The sequence below is a fragment of the Macrotis lagotis genome, chromosome 8 (assembly GCF_037893015.1).
Source record: "Macrotis lagotis isolate mMagLag1 chromosome 8, bilby.v1.9.chrom.fasta, whole genome shotgun sequence".
Classification (NCBI taxonomy): domain Eukaryota; kingdom Metazoa; phylum Chordata; class Mammalia; order Peramelemorphia; family Peramelidae; genus Macrotis; species Macrotis lagotis.
In genome coordinates, this window is record NC_133665.1 from 129621429 (window position 1) to 129642421 (window position 20993).

Consider the following 20993-nt stretch of genomic DNA (forward strand, 5'->3'; position numbering starts at 1 on the left):
GTTTCTTGTGTTTGTGTTGTTTCGGTTTGGGTTTTGTCTGAATCCCCAGTGCCTTGTGTGGTACCTTGCTCAGAGTAGATAATTTATTCTTATCCTTTGTATGGACTTTTTTGAGTGGAGACCATTTTAAAACACTACCTCTCCCAGCCCCCTTCCCTCACCTTTTTTGTGATGAATATTTTCAGACATGCTGTGGAACTTGCATACCTAGCACTGCATTGGAATGACTTCATTTTTTTGGACAGTCATTTCCTCTAAGTTCAAATCCCCTTAACTATAACTCCTGTAGAACAACAAATATCTATTGAGGAATTCAGAAACTTATGCTGGAAATAGCTGAACTAGTTCTGCACAGTCTTGTAGATGAAGGGAGGTTTGGGAAGATTGTAAGTGAAAACCCATCTATCAAGTACATGGGTTATTTGGTCATTATAAGGATTTCAGTTTTAATTGCTACTGAAATTACAATTCCACTTTGTAGTAGAGACATTTGTGCTTATCTTTTTTCTATTCCAAGATGGCTAGCTCTAAATATTATTACTTAAATTCTCATTAATAGTAATATGAATCCCTGATACCTCTTCTCTCTCTCGTAATAACTCATAGCATTGCAAAATGAAAGAAACAAAAGTCATTTTTATGTAGCCTTATTCATAAAGCTATAGTTGTTCTATATAAAATTGTATTATTTGAATTAGACTTGAGTTTGTTTCCTACTAAAATGCTTGTGAACTATCTGAAGATGAAAGAATTTTCATTCTAAAAATATTCTTTATCAGTGATGATACTATAGCTTTACTGAAATTTGTGTATTTTAGAATAATAGATCCAATATTGAAAATATCTCAGTATGAAGTAGCAATGAAAAATAGAAATGCTATTAATGATATCGTTTTAACATTTGATTTATAATAAACATTCATGAATTTAATCTCTCCTAAAATTTCATTTTGAATTAGCATTGGTTATGGTATATTTTTGTCTTAAGTGACCATTTATTAATTGAAATGCTGAATTTTATTAAGAAGCTAGTTGTATAAATGGCATGTGCATTGAAATCATTCATAGCTCTGCAACATTATTATGCTTGCTATCTTCTCTAAATTCACGGCTTCACACATTCCTTTTGGAACTTAACTAGACTGGTCATGGACAGCTGGCAATACAGTCCATCACCAGACCTGCCCAGTTTGGTACAATCTGCCAAAGCTAGCAACCTACTGGCATAGTTTTGTTGAAGTCAAGGTTAACCTTTTTGCTAGCAACACACAAAATGAACTTCTGTGTAGAGAATGACTTGAAGTAGTGAAATCCTAATTTATATTTTTTTCTCTCTTCAGTGGATAAGAGGCAGAATGACAACCCAATTCAATTAGGAGACCCTATGATTAAAACCCCCTGGTAGTGGTAACCAAAGAGAAAGTTTCAGGATTTTAATTTATTGTTGCATAGCCATTTGAACTATTTTTTTGCTGGGCAAAATGTTTATGTTAATGTAAAAGTAGAGATGTCCAAACCTTGTAGCTGTTCTGGGCCCCATCAGCCAACAAAAAAGTCAAGGGTCACATACAGAATTCAATGCCCATTCATGAATACAATACAATCCATCCCACCACCTTGGAACATATCACTGAAGGTTGGACACCTGCTGTAAAGTTTCCTTAAAGTTATAAATTATTTGTTAAATACATCAATACTTAATATAGGGAATAGATTTATGAAAAGTTATTGGTAAAGAAAAAAGGGAAGCCAGTGGACTGAGAAGAATGATACAAGAACATTCAAGGGAAGGCAAAAAGATGAAATCAGTCACCTGCTTTTCAAGGTTGTTAGCTATTATTTGAGGGCCTACTATCTACCTAGAACCACACACAATTTTAGAAAAACTTGGAGGTATTTCAGGTACTTCTGTGTGTGTGTGTGTGTGTGTGTGACAATAAAGTTGATTTACTTAGATCTCTGAAGAACCTTGATAAAATATTGGAGCTGTTTAGGATCTGACTTTGGTGAAGATGAGCCTGTTTAAATTGCCCTTTGAAGGTGTTTATTATAAGGAATTGGAATTTTGAAATCAATTTTTTTTTTTAAAAAGATATTATCCAGGGGTGGCTGGGTGGCATAGTGGATAAAGCACCGGCATTGGAGTCAGGAGTACCTGGGTTCAAATCTGGTCTCAGACACTTAATAATTACCTAAGCTGTGTGGCCTTGGGCAAGCCACTTAATCCCATTTGCCTTGCAAAAACCTAAAAAAAAAAAAAAAAAAAAAGATTATCCAAAAGTACTCCATGTATTTTAAAAGTATGTGCACTGATGTGATATTTTCTGCTAAGAGGTAGTATTTTATAACCTGTAAACTATAATATTCTTTGGAAAGTAAAAAGGTTTTAATTTTAAATCTCTATAGCTTAGCTAGGTTTTGAATTTGAACTTAACTAGGTTTTAAGAAGATACAATTTTTGTTAATATAAATTTTTAAAGTATTTAAATATATAATACTATACCTTGACTTTTAAATGCTAATTATTTCCCTGTAGCTAGTAGTAGTATTACAAGGAAAAGTCAAATCATCAAGCATTTATTTAGCTAGCTGTGTCCAGGTTCTGTCGAATTAGGTGCTGGGGAAACAAAAATAAAACAGGTTCTCCTCCTAAGAAATTCATATTTACAAAGATATTTTCAGGTTTGGGTTGATGTTCTATACAAACATCTTTTACTTGGCTACAAAATAGTATCTATAAAGCTATCTAACATCAACCATATTTTCTGTGGGGTAACTGGCTGGAAATAACATTTCAATTAGGAGATCTGACTGTGACACTAATACTTCTTACCTTAGTGAAGTCACCTCATCCTTCTCTGAATCTCAGTTGTTGATTTGTAAATTGAAGTGATTTTACTAGATGATCTCTAGGCTCTAAATTCTTTGATTGTTTTATTAAAAGAAAAAAATATATCTTGTAGTTGATTTTTGCTCTTTTTTAGAAAATGGTCTTACCTAGTGTGTGAGGGTCAATAAAAGTTGGGAAAGGAAATCTTTTCACTTTACTTTGTTCACTCTTGTTTCAAATATCCTTGTTAACCTTGCCAGGCAAAAGAATAGTCAGCCAACTTTTAGACCCAAACTTTCTCACTTTCTGTTTTAAAACCCTAGGATCCCTCTTCACCAGGTTAGATCTCCTCTCCCTACAAATTAATAGCTGAGAAAAGGAAGGATTTAGGGAAGCATTGTGTGTGTGTGTGTGTGTGTGTGTGTGTGTGTGTGTGTTTATGTGTGTGTGTATGTGTACATGCATATTTGTGTGTTGGGGGGTACCTTCTTGAAAGTATATGTAAATTTCATTTAAAACTTCTTTTCCTTTATTTGTTTAAAATACTATTTTTGACTTGTTACAGATTGGTAACTTTTTTATTCTTCCAGCTGAGAAAGTGTTTGTGGTAACTTCTTTATTCTTCCAGCTGAGATAGTGTTTTGTGGCAGTAACACACTATCCTGAAATTTCAAAGCATATATTTTGAGGATAGAATTGTAGGCAGTTCTGGTAATGACTGAATTTCATAAACTTTCAGAAGTTTGATTTGAGAATTTAACATTTTGTGGCTACAGGAGTAACTTTGTTCAGTAAAAGGTCATGCAGAAAAGCATAATTGATTACTGTCACAAATTTATATCAGAAGGCTAAAGAAATCTAGTGTAGTTAGTACTGTGAGCCATAGTTTTATTTTAACTTTCCCATAAAAATCTGGTATCATTTGTTTTTAACTTGTGAATCTGTAGAGTTTTTTAAGTGGAGCCACTAACAAACATTTTAAGCTAATAGAATATACACTCTTTTAGGTCAGGGACTGCTAGGGTTTTTTGTCTTTCTTTTCCCAGCACCTTGCACATAGTAGAACTTAATACATGCTTGCTGAATTAAAGGCCATGAACCTTAATGTTCTAGATTTTATACATTTGGGATTCACCATCATGTGGAAGAATACATATTTTACAAGTATATCTTTAAGATTTTGAAATTAATAATAAATTGTGCATATCATTTGAATAGCTTTGGGTAGGAAATAATGTTCATTTAATTAGACTTAAGTCTAAATCCAAACTAGAGAGACTTGTTTTCAGACAAAAGAAAACTTCATAATTAAGCCTAGGACAGAATTTTGGCAAAATTTGAAGTAGTAAAGGAAGGAAAACTTTAGTGATTTGAGGTCCTTTTCATTCATCTCTCCTGAGTTATTAATAATTAATAATTAATGTATCAAGACTTTAATGTGTTGCCCCTCAAGTATTTTCACAAAGTATATTGAGTTTCTAGAGTCTCTTCAAATATTTTTTTCTTTAGTAGAACTAATTTAATTTTAATTGGTGGAAAGAATGAAATAATTTTAAAAAATGATGGAGGAGAGGACTGAGGAATTTTAGGAAGAAATAACTTGGGTAAAGAAATAGGTAATTCATAGCAATTCTTTCTTATTACACAAAGATTTACATAAATAGAGTTCTTATGTAGTAAATTATATTGATTCAGTTACAGCTTAAAAGTTTTAAAATCTTTCTATCGGATCTACTATCGTTATTCTTCTCCTATGAGAAAAAGCAAAAACTATTTGGATAATTCAGCTTGGAGTAGATGTGGGTGAGGAGTTATTCCTCATTTTAAAGATTATGAAGAAAAGATGGTTCCTGAATGTTCATGTTTTGCCATCCAAAAAAATGAAGTGAACTTAAATTCACTTAAGTTAGAGGTTTTCATTTCTGAGGAAGAATTGTTAGGTATTTAAAAACTGAAAGTAAGGTGCCAAAGCAAGTTACATAGGGGTCTTAGATTCCATAGATTTTTATTCTACTACAAATTGATTAGGAATCTCCTGAAGATGAGAGGGTAGATGGAATGCAAAAATGAATGGGGTGTGCCTTACAACTTAATGATTTTCTTGCAAAATTGAGAATACTTGTTTGACAAATTGGACACAGTGTACAAATTCTTAAGTAAGAGAGTTAACAGTTGTAGGCAGTTTAACAATTTATGGGATAAAATTATGATTGTAGGCTATCTGTTCAATTTCATGCATTGGATTCAAACAAAGGTTTTTTAAAATAAGGGAATAAAGGTCCTAGGTGAAAAAACAACTAGTTTTTCTTTAGGAAAATTAATTTTATAGCTTAAAAGGCATAAAGAAATAAATTTGTGATTTGACTTTGCTTGGTTTTAGTTTGGTTTTTTTTCCAAATTAATTTCAGAAAATTTTTCTTACTGTATATTTTTGGGGGTGGGGGGAAGAATAAATGCAGATAGAATTGCATTACAATAAATGCTGAACAAAAAAACTGGTTTAATAGCTCTCATTCTAGAGTGTGATAGAATTTATTTTGAAAGAGAATCTAAGATGATATATTTGGTCATTGTGCTGCATGTATGTGTGTGTGTATACACACAGTATGTACGTACACACACACACACATATATATACATATACATATACATGTGTGTGTATAATATATATGTAAATATTCCTGAATGATTCTAATCATGTCTAGACATACAGATTAACCCTGAAAGGAACTTCCTTTTATAGGTGAAGAAACAGGCTTAGAAAGATTAATTGACTTGGCCAGGTCACATTGCTAGTTTGGAACTAGAAACTACCCTGGATTGGCTTCTCTACTGAAATGCCCTCAAGAGATTGTGATATTAGTTCTTTTTGATCTGGTTAAATAAAGGAAGAGTTATACACAAAGATTTTTGCACAGTTCCTTGTACTTTATACTGATTTTTAGGGCAGTTTTTGCTCTCAGCTACAACGAACTAAGGTATGAGGTGTTTTGTTTTATTAAATGTCTGGTTCCTGTAGATTAAAAATGTAATTTCTGAAAATGTCAAGAACAACATTTGGATGTAAAACTCAAAGTAAGGGAATTTTACTAATGCCCAAAGTCAAATGACCTCTTGAGTTTAGTGTTGGATACATGTCTAAAAAAAGATAAAGCATTAAACATTATTTAGCAGATAAGTAGAGTTTTTATTAAGGGTTCTTTATATTTTCTTAAAATAGAAAAATCTAAAGGAAAAATGTAATTATCTCTGTGACAAGGAATGAAAAATTTGAAACAGTCTCAATGCTAAAAACTTTTAGGTAGAATCACAACTGGGCAGGTGGGGCTATTAGGGATCTTAACTTTAGTATTATAAGCTTTCAGGCCCTTAGTTATGAATTTAGATCACCCTTAAGTATTCTTTGACCCATTTGTTTATATATCTGTTTATTTTCCTAGGTACGGGCTCACCAGCTAGTTTTACCACCTTGTGATGTAGTGATCAAAGCTGTTGCTGACTATGTTCGTAATATTCAGGATACCACTGATTTGGATGCCATAGCTAAAGATGTTTTTCAGCATTCACAGGTAAAACAGAGGTTAAATATAATTTGCTTTGGCCAGCTGCTAACTTTTGATTATCTAACTGTAATAAGCTATTTGCTTCAATTCTTGAGTAGTTTTCCAATATGTTTGGGGGAGGACTGTGTGTGTGTGTGTGTGTGTGTGTGTGTGTGTGTAGGGGGTTGTGTAAGAGTGAAAGAGCTTTAGGAATGGCAAGATTATTTGGTCTCACTTCCTCATTTTGAGGAATCATGATTTTACCCCTGTCTCCGTGCTTTATAACTCCACTGTCCTTTCCACCACACAGTTAAGAATCACTTTGTAGATCCTTGCTATGGACTCTACACAGGCAACCTCTAGAACCAGTCAGAGGGGCTTACTATTCAGCTTCTGCACAATTAGTTAGGCTTGTGTAGACTTAGCATTTATGTTTTTGCCCCAAAAGTAAGAACTGAAATAAATTGGCATCAGAAGGGTGAATATTGGTAAATAACAGATTTTATCCCACCCCACACTCTGAATACTTGGCAAATATTCCATTGATATAACTTGTATTGCTCCCCATGTATCAATGGGGAAGAAAGTGCTTTAAGGTTTGAAGTGGTTTTACAAGTTGCTGATAGTAGTGCTAAAACAATACCTCTTCTCAGTCTTCAACCATATTACTTAAAAATAATTAGTGCTAGATAGTGTACTTCTTGAATACTTTTGCTTTTTCTTAAATAATTTAGAGTATTTTTTGAAATTCTAAGCCAGCATGAAGGTTATTTAATGCAGGAGGGTTATTTTTTTTAAAATGTTACCTGGGAGCGGCTAGGTAACCTAGCACAGTGGATAGAGCACCGGTCCTGGAGTCAGGAGTCCCTGAGTTCAAATCCAGCCTCAAACACTTAATAATTACCTAGCTTTGTGGCCTTGGGCAAGCTGCTTAACCCCATTTGCCTTGGAAAAACCTTAAAAAAAAAAACCCAAAAATGTACCTGGTTAGATGCATAATGCTTTTACAAAGAATTTTTCATTTCCATTTCAGTCTAGAACAGATGACAAAGTTACTCGATTTAAGAGAGCAGTTGGATATTATTCAGCAACTAGTAAGCCTATGCCATTTCATCCACAACATTACTTAGGTAAGTAAATAAAGTACTGAATGAAAACAATTGGTAACAAATTTCAGTCCCTTTGAAAGTATTTTCTCATATTCTCCACTCCCTCTTTTCTTTCATTAACCTTCATTTAACATCCATGATCGTATTAATTTTTAAAATGCTGAAATTCATTCCAAAAGACAACTTAATTCTCATTGCAGATTGAGGATGATGTATATGCAGTGATCCTTAGATAGGAAGGGCAAGGAATATGAGCCCGTTTGTGAGTGAATTCCTGTTGACTTTTGGATATTGGTGTTGTCGAACCACAGGTGTGGAAGACAAGTGATTTGCCTTCTCCTTTCCTGTTAAGACCTTTCTTTTAGTTGGCTGAGATCGACAGGGAAATGAAAGGATTTCCTTATTTGACTCATCCCAAAGTTCCTCACCATGGGGGCCTTGATGGGGTGGAGCTGGAACCCCATGGGCTCCTTTCTGGCTCTTCAGATTCTGCCCTACCTCTTTGGCCAGAAGGAAGGAATCTGTTGGTAACAAAGACTTTGGAACAAGTATTTGTGTTTAGTGAGCCTAGATGTTTGAAAAATATACACAGTGTTATGAATGGTGTTCTTCCCAGAAAACTTCAGTGAAAAAGTGCATCTCTTGTGTAACTGCTGTGAGAATTGTACATCTTTGAAGTTTCAAAGTGATTGAAGAATCGTTGGACATCAGAACTAGAAAGATGACAGCTCCCCATCTCCTCAATTCATAGAAGAGTAAACTGAGGCATTATGGAGAAGGCAACTTGTACAAGATCATCTACCCAGCTAATTAGTGGCAGGGTTAGGATTCAGGCCCATCTGTGCCAGCTCTATTGTACCACCGTTCTTTCCCAAAGCTAGATCTTCATCAAAAAGAGGAAACAGGTTTCCTACTTTGTAGGTAGTTAGGGTCAGTTGTTAAGCATCTAAGTGCTTGGAACAATACAGAATTGAGAATATTTCTGAAGAAAGGAAAACTTAAAAGGAGGGGGGAAATTACTGCTGGAAGATTGTCTTGCTAATGGTCAGTGTTCATTATTGGAAGAATCTAATATGATTCTGATTTTCTTAGTAAAAACCACTGGGAAATTAATTTGTATTCTTGATTTTAGACAAAAGGAACATTTGTGTAGATTTTTTAATGTCTTGTAAAATTTCATTTCAGTAGCTATTCTTTTGAGCTTAGTGCTCTGCAGAATAAGATATATTGGCCACTCTCCTTTTTGTGGGGCAAAACAGGTCCTAATTTAGGCAATAAGTAATAAGGCAGGGTAGTTAAGAGAAATGGGTAGTAGTTAGGTAGTTAAGAGAAATGGCTATCTGTCTTTGTTTAGACTGTTTTATATTACTTCATATTCTTCTATCTATTGTATTGTTCTTAGATTATTCCAGAATTCAAGCCTACCCTGAGTTCCACTCTAAATGGGGCAATTTTCAAGTAGTGTTTGTTTCTCAATGATATGTGCTTGATTTTGGTCATACACTAGCAATTTTATAAGAAGAGTGCTGCCAAAACTTTATAGGTTTGCAGATGACCATATACCAAGGGAAATGCTAAGTTTCTGGAGCTTAAAGACAGGAGTGTCTCAAAAAACTTTGAATCAGCAATAGATGGAGCAGATGCTTGCAAGGATACAGTGTTGATGTTTTGAAAAAAGTAACCCAAATTATAGAAAATTGGACTTTGCAATTTATCAGGTATAAATCTTGAAAAGTGCCCTTGGATTATTGTTAATTTGTAAGAAATTAGTCTACTTTACCACTGTGTTCACATAAGTATTGAAAATAAAATGGGAAGCATGGTTTTGTTATATAAAACAGAACATTATATGCAGTTCTGGTCTTAATGCAAGAAAGATGAAGAGAACTCAAATGAGTAATGAAATTGGCACTTCCATTTGTGAATGGATTAGAAAGATTAAGTTTCTTATCAGCCAAGAAAAATTATACCTAAGAAAAAAATGCTACAAAAGTTTGTTTTGTATGTCTAGGATAAATATGAATTTAAGCAATCTGACTTAGATTATTAGAAGTATGGGACAACAATGAATGGAAATAGCAACCAACATTAAATAATTGAAGTAATGTTTCCAAATTACAGAACCTAAGCATAACTCCAAAGAAATATTATTAAAACATAACTTTTGCTAAAAAAATTGTTGTTACATGGGAGCATAAAAAGTTTAAGTTATTTAAACACACAAAAAATTTCATTTTATAAAGTTGGGGCACCCATAGAAAGAAGCTTGAAAAGTTACAGAAGGGAGTCCTAATTTCTGCAAGAAGCCTCTCCCAGTTCTCTTCATTCTTAATGCCTTCTCTTAGAGATCACTGAATTAATCTGCCTATATCCTGTTTGTATATAGTTGTTTGCATAGGGTCTCTCCTCCACTGGATTGTGATTTTCTTGAGAGCAGGAATTGTTGTTTGTGTCTTTTTTTGTCTCCAACCTTAGTAAAATAGAGACTTCATGAATGTTTGTTGACTGACTCATTACAGGCTTTTATAAACTGTAGAGAGTAAATATATGGAACTGATTAAGTGATACAGCATAGATTACCTTGAAGAACATTTCAGTAGATTTACTTATTTTGAAAATTGAGCATGATTTGATTAATCTTTTCACATGACAACTACCATGCTCTTGTAAATCATTTTCTGTTCAACTCCTGACAACAGAACCTCAGTTTGCAAGCATCATTGGTCTGATTCAGTATATAGTACTTCAAATATTCTCATATGTGCTTACTGGGATTTTAAACCACATTCATCTCACATTCAACTTTCAATGCATTCATCATGTAATCTTTTGATGCAGACATCTATAGTAAAATATAAAAATTGTAGTATAGATAAGTCATATTCATATAATTTTACAAACAAAAGTTGAGCTCTTACCCTGGGTAGTTATTTTTTAAAGCAAGATTAAAATGTCCGTAAATATGTGTTATCATTTTATTGTAATGATTACCTCCACTTCTTTTTAGTGTAATGATAAGTTCTCTGGTTCTTGTTCTTTGTTATCCTTTTGGTCTTTGTCTCTAATAAAGAACAAGAACCAGAGAACTAACCAGTATAATAAGAACTACATTCCTTTAAAATGATAGAGGTTGGGGGGGGGGGGGGAAAGAAGGCAAAGAATAAGGAAAGATTTCCTAGTGCATTTTCTATACAGCCTATAGCAAGTATCTCCTTTCCAAATTAGACCCTCCTCCCATCCCATCTACCTGTTAGCTCTCAGCACTAAGCATACCTTTTAAGTCATTGAGAACATCAAAAATGTCAGGTGCAAACTCTTAAATAGACCCCACCTTATTGATGTGATCAATTATCTTCTCTTCAATATTCCCCTTTACTTAGATGAAGAGTTTATTATCTTAAAAGGCAACACGCCATTATAGAAAGACTTTCTTATAGTGGACTGAAATTTATCTCTTATGGTATCCATCTTTTCATTGGCCCTAATTCTGTTCTTTGGACTTAACAGAAAAAAATGCTACTGTAGACAGCATTGGTTCATGAGATAGCATGGGAACTTTTGAAGAAGTGACTATTTCATCCTAAAATATGTAACAGAGGGAAGCTAGAAACAATCTGATAGGTGTTCGATATTTGAGGATACCAGATTACAAACCATTTAGAAAAAGTATAGATATGGGATTCCATGGACTAAAATGTCAACCCTGGTCATGGTAAGAAACTCCCAAAAATGAAGTTCTGAATTGAAACAGTTCCAATAAGGTATAAGAGAGAGTTTTTTCGGAGAAAATTGATCCTTGACTGACTTAAGTTCTTAAAGAAGTGCAGAGGATAGACGCTGGGATAAATAATGAAAGTTGAATGCAAGAAAGTGATGTGGTTGAGTAAAACTAGAATCAAGAATGTTCAAACAAAATGAACCAAAGATGTCATGGAAAGCTAAGGACAATCAGACAGGACTTGTTAATGGCTATATTGTCATAGCTGTCTGTCAAGAGGAGGGAAGGTTCTCTTTGCCAAGAGGGGCCTAGGAAGTCATTGTGATTTTTGTAAATATAAAAAGTATCAAATTTTTTTTAAAGGAAGTAGTGATCACAAAACCAGGATGACTTCTTGTAGAAATGTACACATAGTCCAGATGTAGTCTGAAAGGGGTAGGGGACAAATGGATTCCTTATTCTTTACTCTTAATGTAGGCTGCAATCAGATTTGCTTTCTTTACTGGCATGATCACACTTTTGACCTCTATTAAACATGCATTCTACAAAAGTCCTGATATTTTTATGAGTTAACTGTCTATCCATTCCACTTTCTCCTTTTTGTACTTTGTGAAGGAGGATGATGTCTTGACTTGGCAAATGAATTGCAGTTGAGTAAGGCAGAGCTGTGCAAAGTCAGTCAGCCTCACTCTACTCTCTCAGATCATCTGAGTCCAGTGGCAGGATATCAGTCAGGATGACCAGTGATGGCCCTGTTGGAGGTAGCCAAGGGCTTAGTGGGTAGCCCTGGGCCCAGAATCAGGAAGTCACTGAACCTCTGATTATCTGAGAAAATGGATACATTGCAGAGGGAAATGGCAAGCCACTCTAGTATCTTGGCCAGGAAAGTCCCAAATGGGAGTTACAAAGGGTTGGAGATGACTGAAATGACCTAATAACCGCAACAGAGAACTTAACATTTACCTCTGTTTCATTATAGTAGATCTGTTTCATATTCTAGACATAACTTTAGGGAGAACCCCATTTGAAGGGGCTTTGTGAAGATTAACCTTCAGAAAAGGGAAAAAAGAAACCAAGAAATAGGAGTTAGACCTACAAGAAGACAATATCATGAAGCTTGGAGCAACAATGACATCAAGAAGCACAGGAGGGTCTCTAATGTCAACTGTTTAAGTGGCATCATAGAAGATGAGGCCAAGGTGTAAAGAGAGGAAAGAAGTGTGAAAAAGTGAGAATAATACTGCTGGTTTTGTTGAGAGGGTTTTTTTTTATATGACCTTGTAGGGAATAGTTTCAGTTGAATGGTAAAGACACAAACCAGCTTGCAAGTGAGAAATGAGTAAGGAAATTTTACCCCACTAATACTTATTCCTGAATACAGTTTCAGTGTGAACAAAACTCAAATAAATTTACTTGTGTTGATTTTTCATTAGAAAAATTTCAGCTTGGAAAAATATTGCTACTTAAAAGGATTAATTGCTTCACAGATTAAATAATATACTGTATGAAGTACCTTTACATGATAATCCATTTCAAAATATTTGTTAAGGATTTTATATATCCACAGATGGTAGAATTCCATTTTAACAAATTTGAGTAAGTGAGATTATAATAGAATAGAAAGAAATTTATAGCGAGCTTTAATCACCATGTCCACTGACTTTAAAAACAGTCCTTGACTACTTCTCCCCATATGTTGTTTTTCCATATTGGGATGCAAAGTCTGTGAGGACAGGATCTGCCATTGTTTGTTTCCCCAGCATAGTACAATGGCCCTATAAGTAAGAACCTAATAAATACCCCTGGTCTCTAGTCTTAATGTCTCCAAATGCATTTTGAACATCTTGAAACTGATCTCCTGCAAACATCTGAAATTCACTATATCAAAAACCAAATTCATTATCTTTTCCCAGAAGTTACTAGTTCACTTTGCAACATTATGTGGAGGTCTTTCCATGTTTCTTGGTATTCATCATTTTTGTTGTTTTCTCATAGCACAGTAATAAATATTCCATTACATACTTGTTGAACAGTTTGTTTTTTAGCCATTCCCCAATGCATGAACATCTTCTTTATTTCCAGCTCTTTGCTACCCCCAAAAGTGTTGCTACAAATAGTCTTTCTTTTTTTATCAGTTTTCTCTGTGAGTTATATGCCTCAAAATGGAATCTCTGAGTCAAAGGTTATAAACATTTTAATCATTTTATTTATATAATATCAAACTGTAAAACAATCTTCATTAAACTACAAACTCAAAAAGATTCCCTCTTAATTATTTCTACCATCAGTTACAAATTCCTCTGTTTGGCATTTGAACTCCTTTCATGATGTGTCTCCAAGCTATATTTCCAATCTGATCTTATTTTCTTCTTCCTCAAGTACTCAACATTTCAACCAAACTAGGTACTTGTTTCCCATTCATAATGTTCCAACTTGTGTCTCTCAGTGCCTTGAAGGCCTTTCCATTCAACTTTCCCCAAAGTATTTTGTAAAATTATCTGACTGAATAATTGATTCTTCTCAGAAGAATGTAAGCTTAGTGGCAGAGACTTATTTGATTTTAGTTTTGTATCCCCAACATCTGACACTGCATGAATAATTATTGAATTGAACTAGATTTTTAAAGCTAAATTCTTAGAGAATGTGAAAGCAGTATTTCAGGGCAAAAGCAAAATACACCCATTATTTTGCTCTGTAATTTTAAAGGAGGCAAATCTTTTATTTGATTTTAAAAATAAATTAATATTTTTCTAACTTTATTGATGATTTTTAGACTTTTAAATATTAAACCAATTCATGTGACTTACTGTTTTAAATGAGTTATAAAATCCAAAGTAATTTTTCTGTTGGGCTACTTCTCTAAAATACTTTGATAAATAAATTTAAGTATATTATTTTTTAACACAGACTTATAAAAGTGTAGTTCTTTAATATAGGGAAAATAATTAAAATACAATTTATGTAATGTTTTCTCTTTATCTTTTTATCTCTTTGATAAGATTTTTGAAAAACAACATTAAAGGTTCTTTTTACCACCTGCTATAGCTGAATCACTTTTTTGAAATTTATTTTCAGAGAAAGTATTTCTTTCTAAAAAAATTTCAAGAAAAAATTCTGATACACATTACTTTATATTTAAGGCTAAAATGCAGTAAGAAAAATATATTTATTGAAGCAAAGCCCAAGATCATTAGTTTTCTTTCTGGATCTAAAAAGGAATTGAGACTTCTCTTACTTCTGGAACTTTGTGATAATGCATCTTCCCATTCCTCCTGCTATTTGTGAGAGATAACTGTTGGGAATGAGGGAGGAGGGAATTTTGTTAGAATTTTTTTCCTTTTCGGTGAGAGTTTTCAGAAATCCCTTCCTTTATCCCTGTAGAGAAGTAAATTTTAATGAAGCCAAGGATGCAAAACTGCTAAACTAACCTTCCTGGAGAGAAATAGTGCCAAGGGGGGAAGAGAGTGCCAAGTGAGTACAGGTGTGTTCTACTTTGGAAAAATGTGAACTTTACATAAAAGTTAAATTAGGGATTTATTCATATTACTAATGGATTTACCTAATGGGTTCCTTTATAAATTAGCAGTTACAGTAGTTGTGAATTTAAATGTTGTATTTGCCAATCTTTTGGTAGTTGACTAGATCTTGAAAAATCAATCTTATTAGAGCTACAAGGAAACTTAGAAGTCCTCTAGCTCAATCCCTTCATTCTATACGTTAAGGTAACTGAGATCAAAGAAGTTGGAATTGATTAGAAGTTATGTATGGTATTTTGTTAATGATAGAGCCTTTCCACTTCCTCAGACTTCTTGGTCTCAGGACCTCTTTATACCCTAAACTATTATTGAAGACCCTTTGGTTAAAAGTATGTTAATCCTTTTTTAAAATCACACTATTACATGTTAATATAAATAGCACATTTTAATGAAAATAGCTATATTTGCCAAAACAAATAAGTTAGTGAGGTGTAGCATCATTTTACATAGTTTTCTAAATCTCTTTAATGTCCAACTTAATAGAAGACAGCTGGATCATCATCTGTTTCTTTGCTCAGTTTGTTGTGATATGTTATTTTGGTTGAAATATAGGGAGAAAATCTCAGCCTCACACAGAGAAGTGGTTGGGAAAGACAGGAGTAATTTTAAAGACAAATAACATCTTAGAATCATTATAAAAATACTTCTGACCCTACAGGCCCCATTGAAAGGGTCTTGGGACCCCAGGGGTCTGTTGTTTCATCTACAGTCTTGGGAGTACACCTCTCCTTTTGGATTAGGGTCTGGTGGGGGGAGGGATTGTTCACATAAAGGGGTCCTTTCCAATGGTCTTTGCACTACACTTAGAATTCATACTTATAAAGTAATGACAACTTTTTTATTAAACAATTTATTGTCAGGCACTGGTCCAGCACTTTTACAATTCTTATCTCATTTGATCCTCACAACAATCCTGGGAGGTGGGTACTGTTATTATTCCCATTTTACAGAGAAGGAAACTGAAGCAAACAAGGGTTAAGTAAATTGCCCAGGCCCACATAGTTTGTAAATATCTCAGGTCACATCTGAACTCAGATCTTCTTGACTCCAGGCATCCACTGGGCCACCTAGCAGTCTGGTAGTAAAAGCAATGTTTTATTGGGATAATTAGTACCTACTGAATTTTTTTTTCAAACTGCAAGATGGGAGACAGTGAAGGCAAGTACAGATTACTCTTAAATTCTTGAATCTTTTAATTCAGCTTTGCATGCTTCTAGGAGCCTGATGGTAAAGTTATTACCACAGAATTTTCAGCAGACAAAGCATTTTTCTCTAGTGCAGGTGTGTCCAAACCTTGGCCCTCAAAGTCCATTCATGGGGCATTATTACATTTTATTATTATACTCATTGGTAATTTGGATTATGTTGTAGTATTAAATATGAAATTCTGTATGTGGCCCTTGATAAAGTTTTTGTTGGGCATTGTGACCCAGAGTATCTAAAAGGTTGGACCCCCATGCTCTAGGGTAAGAATATTTATTTCAGGGGTGATTTATTTAAGGGGAATCAAAAAACTGAAAAAAATGTTACCTCTAATTACATGACTTGGAATGAGCATCTTTTGACTCCTAGTTATTGAGATGGGTCATTTATGTTAGTTAAATTCATTCATCTATTCAGTTTTGTGTGCTTAATGTATACAGTATACTGTGCTACCTCTGGGGTAGATATAAAGTTAGATAGGATGGTACTTGGGGATAGTAACATCACTAAACAGTAAAAGAGCAGAAATTGTTAGCTTCATTCCACTGGGATTATGGAATTTCAAGGGCAGCATCCTATAATAAACAGAAACCAAAAGGAACTTTGCTGTTCTTTTCAAATTATACTAAGAACTTAAAATGAAATGGTTTTTCCTGAATTCTTAATTTTACTAACTTTCTGCCTTTCAGCACTTATGAAGCTTTAACGCACATTAAATATGCAATTTTAAAATGTCAAAAATATTTGGAAATTTTACTCCTTCCCAAAGAATTAAAAATTAAGAGAATTATATTGATTTATCTTAATCTGTGTTATATAATTACCAAGGTTAGTGATTTGTGGTATCATATTAGAAGATTATATATTGATGCCATGATGACAGTATCTTTGGTGTTTGAATTATCCAATTTGAAATAAAAAAAAGTGGGTGAACATTCTCCTTTGGTTTTACTTGTTAGTATTCAAGGTAAAACATATATTAATTTCCCCACCCCCACATCCTTATTTCTAAGAGCTATTAATTTAATTGTATATATTTTATTTATTTTTAGTTTCTTTGAATTTTAACCTGGACCTAAAAACCTTGCTATTCTATTAGACTTCAGAGCTTAATCATAGGCACAGTCTTTTCTCTACAGTCTCATTTGTGACAAGAAGCAAAAGTTCATTCTCCCTCCGCCACCACCCCCAGCATGGGTCTGGGTTTTTTTTCCTTTAGTGCTAAAGCAGAAGTGCTTTACCTTTTTGTCATGTGCCTTTGTAGTAGTCTGTAGCCCTCTTTTCAGAAAAATGTTTTTCAAAGCATAAAGTAAAATTCACAGAATTTTAAAAGTCAGTTATATTGAAATATAGCTATCAAAATATAAAAGACAGACAAGTTAATAAATCCCATGTTAAGAATCCCTATTTTAAAGGAATTACTCATTTTTAATGACTAAGTCTATTCATATATTCCATATGAAGTTTTCTTTTCCTTCACCTATTCTTTCTGTCTCTCCATCTCTCCTAAGCATACTTTGCAACAAAAGCCTACTTCTACAGTAAGTATTTATAAAAGGAGTAGAATGAGAAACTGGTAGTGTTAATCTCCCTGATGTGAGCCCTTGTGTCTATTCTGAGAAAGATCCTCTTGTCATGAAAAAAGACTGACAATGACTCTGCTTAGCCAAGCCTTGGAATGAGAACAAGAACTAATTTAGAAGATAGTGCTCCCAGTAGCACAGAAGCCTGTTACAGTTTATTCTGTGTTTCTTCCATTTTCCCCCCAAATTTTTTTAAAATTCATTAATTAAATTAAATAGGATTTATTAGTGCGTTGAATTGTGCATTTTGGGAACAGGAACAGAGAACACAATTTGTGGTTGGCAGTTGTAATCCCTTTACAATATAGCCAGTCTATGGACCATGTTTTGTTTTCAGTTTGTTGTTAACAAAAACCTGCTTTTCAGAAGTTTCAATATGGAATGATTAAACAACCAGAGTGTATCTAAGATGTTTATCTTCAGTTTAATGTTAATTAATGGTAATCATCATTAACGAGATTCATTCTTATATCATTTAGAAGGATAAAGACAACTAAAAAGGGCTTGCAAATGGAATTATAAGGGAGCTATATAAGCTATATATAATTTGTTTGTAATATCTTTTCCCTGTACAATCCCACAAAACTAAATGTATAAATCTTCTAAATATAGTAGAACCAAGCATTTGTAGTATAAGCAAAAAGAACTTTGTAATGTCACTCAGTTAACCTGGGTTGCTCTCCCAAATCTGACACTGTCTGACTCCTTATGTGGCACAGGCCACTTCACCATAGTGGGTCTTCAGTTTATTCATCCGTTGATTGACTTTTGGTAATAGTTTATAGAATAAATTATTTCTAAGGTAGCTTCCATTACTAAATTATAGCGTTCTAGGATTCATCTCTCCACCCCAGACCCCATACCATATTCTCATCCCAGGGTCGATTTCCAGAATAGACTTCTTCTACCAATGTTACCTGTTACTTGTGATCCTAGAGTTGTTTGGGAGCATCAAGAGGTTAAGTATCTTGTTCATGAGTATGCTGTCATCTGATATATGCCATATACATAATGTGAGAGGCATATTGAACCTATGTCTTGTTGGCTTGATTCCAGGACTAGCCCCCTCTCTGCTATATATATATCATTTTTCACTAGGATTAATAGAATCAGATTTAGAGCAGAAAGAAAACTGTGCAGTCTTTGAGTTCACTCCTCTTTTTCTCATTTTATAGATGAAGAATTGTAGCCCAGAGGAGTTAAGTGATTTGCCTATGGTCTTTCAGGTTATAAATGGCAAAGTCAGGATTTACTTTCAAGTCCTCTATTCACTTAACCATGTTCCCAACTGATTCCAACTTTTCATCTAAAAAGAAACTATTTCATGCCTAGACTCAAAATGCTGCATCACAAAATTATGGTATCTATTTGCCTTAAGTCAAAGGAATATTTCAGTGGTACAATATAATGCTCTTACTCTGGTTTTAAAGGGTTTTTTCCCCTTAAATTTGGGTGCCTTTCGGTTTGAAGTCCTATAACTTCTCTTTAGCCTCTACTCTTGGAGTTAGGATTGAAACATAAGATACTGAATAAAAGATAAACAAAGACTAATAGTAGCTTTTAAGTATGTCTTGTCTTAGCCATTTACTTCCTATATGACCAGGATTATGCAATCTACTGTTATAATTTTTCTTAATAATTTTTTTTAAATCTGCAAATTTTCATTCCTGGACTAAGACCCTTCTTAGTTCATTTTTTAAAAAAAGTTTCTCTGAACTTTTGAAACTTCAGACTTTAGTGCACTGATAGTCAGTTTTTTTAGGTACTCTAGATGATAATGCTGACTAGCATCTAATCAAATTTAAATGACTAATTTACTTTTAAAATAATAATAATCGCTTTTTTCAAAAGAGGTGTCATTATGAAAGCAAATTACACAGCTCTTGTTTTGGGTGGTTTGTTCGTTGTTTTGACTTTAACAAAAGGAGGTTTTCATTGTGGTAACCTAGGATTTAACAGGACTACTGTCCATGCGGCTGAGGTCAAGCTCTGGATTATTTAGTTCCACAAAGCTAAACTAGAAAGGTTTTGAATAGACCTGGTGGTGGAGTGTATCTGTTGTCCAGATGTTATAGATTGTTGTCACAGCAATTTTTGAAGACTCTTGGAACTTTACATAAGTTTTTGATCTTTGTCAGTAGAGGGAGTAGCTATACCAATGGAATGACAGATTCCTTAAGTATTGAAATAAGCAGGTGGAGGAAGTGATTCATATTCGTCTACCAATGTGGTTTATAGACTTAACGGCCACAGACAATGCTAGCAGATAGCATAAAACAGAAAACTGGAATTTATTTTTGTGACTTCCTTTAATTCATTAAGTGAACTTAAATGTTTTTGAATTTAATATTATAGCATGTAATATTAAATAAAGAAGATGGCTGTTTATTCTATATGAGAAATAATGTAATTATTGCTGTAGCAAAAATTACATTTTTTCCATTTCCATTCTTATAATGCGATTAGTTTTCTACGTGAACCTAAGTCCCAGTTTTCACAAAGCATGATGGAATTTGTTCTTGACATTATCAGGAATGACCTCTGTAGTGTTGAGCTTTTCCTTGGCCTTTCCAGGATGAGTTGCTGTATCTATCAGCTGAAATTCCTGATTTCTTTTCACCTGATCTGACACTATTTTGTATTTTTTCCTACAGAATTCATGTCTTTGTTTTATTTATATTTATTTCTATTGAGCCATTCTTCATATGGCTTTCTCTTGGGCTCAGGTTCTTTATTTTTAGCACTGATCTTGAATATCATAAGGAGTGAATGACAACTTTAGCACCAGTTAGTTTATAAAGTAATATTCAAGAAAAGAGCAAGGACCTTAGTATTCTAGTTTATTTATGCAGAGCATATTAAAATACTGTAGATCAAAATTACTTTTTAGAGAACTCTTGAGTAAGTTTTTTTTGTTTGTTTGTTTTCCTTAGCCATTTAATTTCTTGTGTTTAAAGACTAGTTTTGCTAAGAATTACTTTAGGTATCAAAAGGAGGAGAGAACAGAGATAGAAAGTTTTTTTTTAAAAAAGAGATTAAAGGTTAAGGGAAGAGAAATTGCCAAAATAATTACTGCAGTGCTATTGAAAAAACAAAATAATCCTCACATTTTCGCATAGCTCAGTGTAGAAATTTATTGAGTTTTTCCAATAAAATCTCCATTTTTCTAGCTTTTAAAAAAGTTTTCTGAATAGTTCTGTGGTTGTGGGAAGAAAACCTAAACAGTGTTGACATGAGAGATGTCACAAGTAGGCAAATGACAAATGGGTAAGTGTGCTAGCTGTTAGCATTTCTGAAGTAGGTTCTGTGGGAAAATGTGCTGCTATTCACTTTTGTTTTATTCTTTTCTTCCACTTCTGATGAAACAGCCAGACCAAATCAGTTTGGAATGCCTGGGATAGTGCCACCGTATGTTCCCCCTCAGATGCTTAACATTCCACAGACCTCTATACAAGCAAAACCTGTTGTAAGT

General features: G+C 33.7%; 1 protein-coding gene across 2 annotated transcripts in view; it reads left to right on the plus strand.

Moving 5' to 3' along the window:
- The window catches only part of FAM120A (family with sequence similarity 120 member A), a 134193-nt gene that overhangs the window by 47843 nt on the left and 65357 nt on the right, over window positions 1-20993 (plus strand). For both annotated transcript variants that reach the window (XM_074198343.1, XM_074198344.1), the window contains 3 exons: window positions 6271-6399; window positions 7406-7502; window positions 20890-20987. In XM_074198343.1, the coding sequence (XP_074054444.1) occupies window positions 6271-6399; window positions 7406-7502; window positions 20890-20987 (324 nt within the window). The remainder of the gene's footprint in view (window positions 1-6270; window positions 6400-7405; window positions 7503-20889; window positions 20988-20993) is intronic.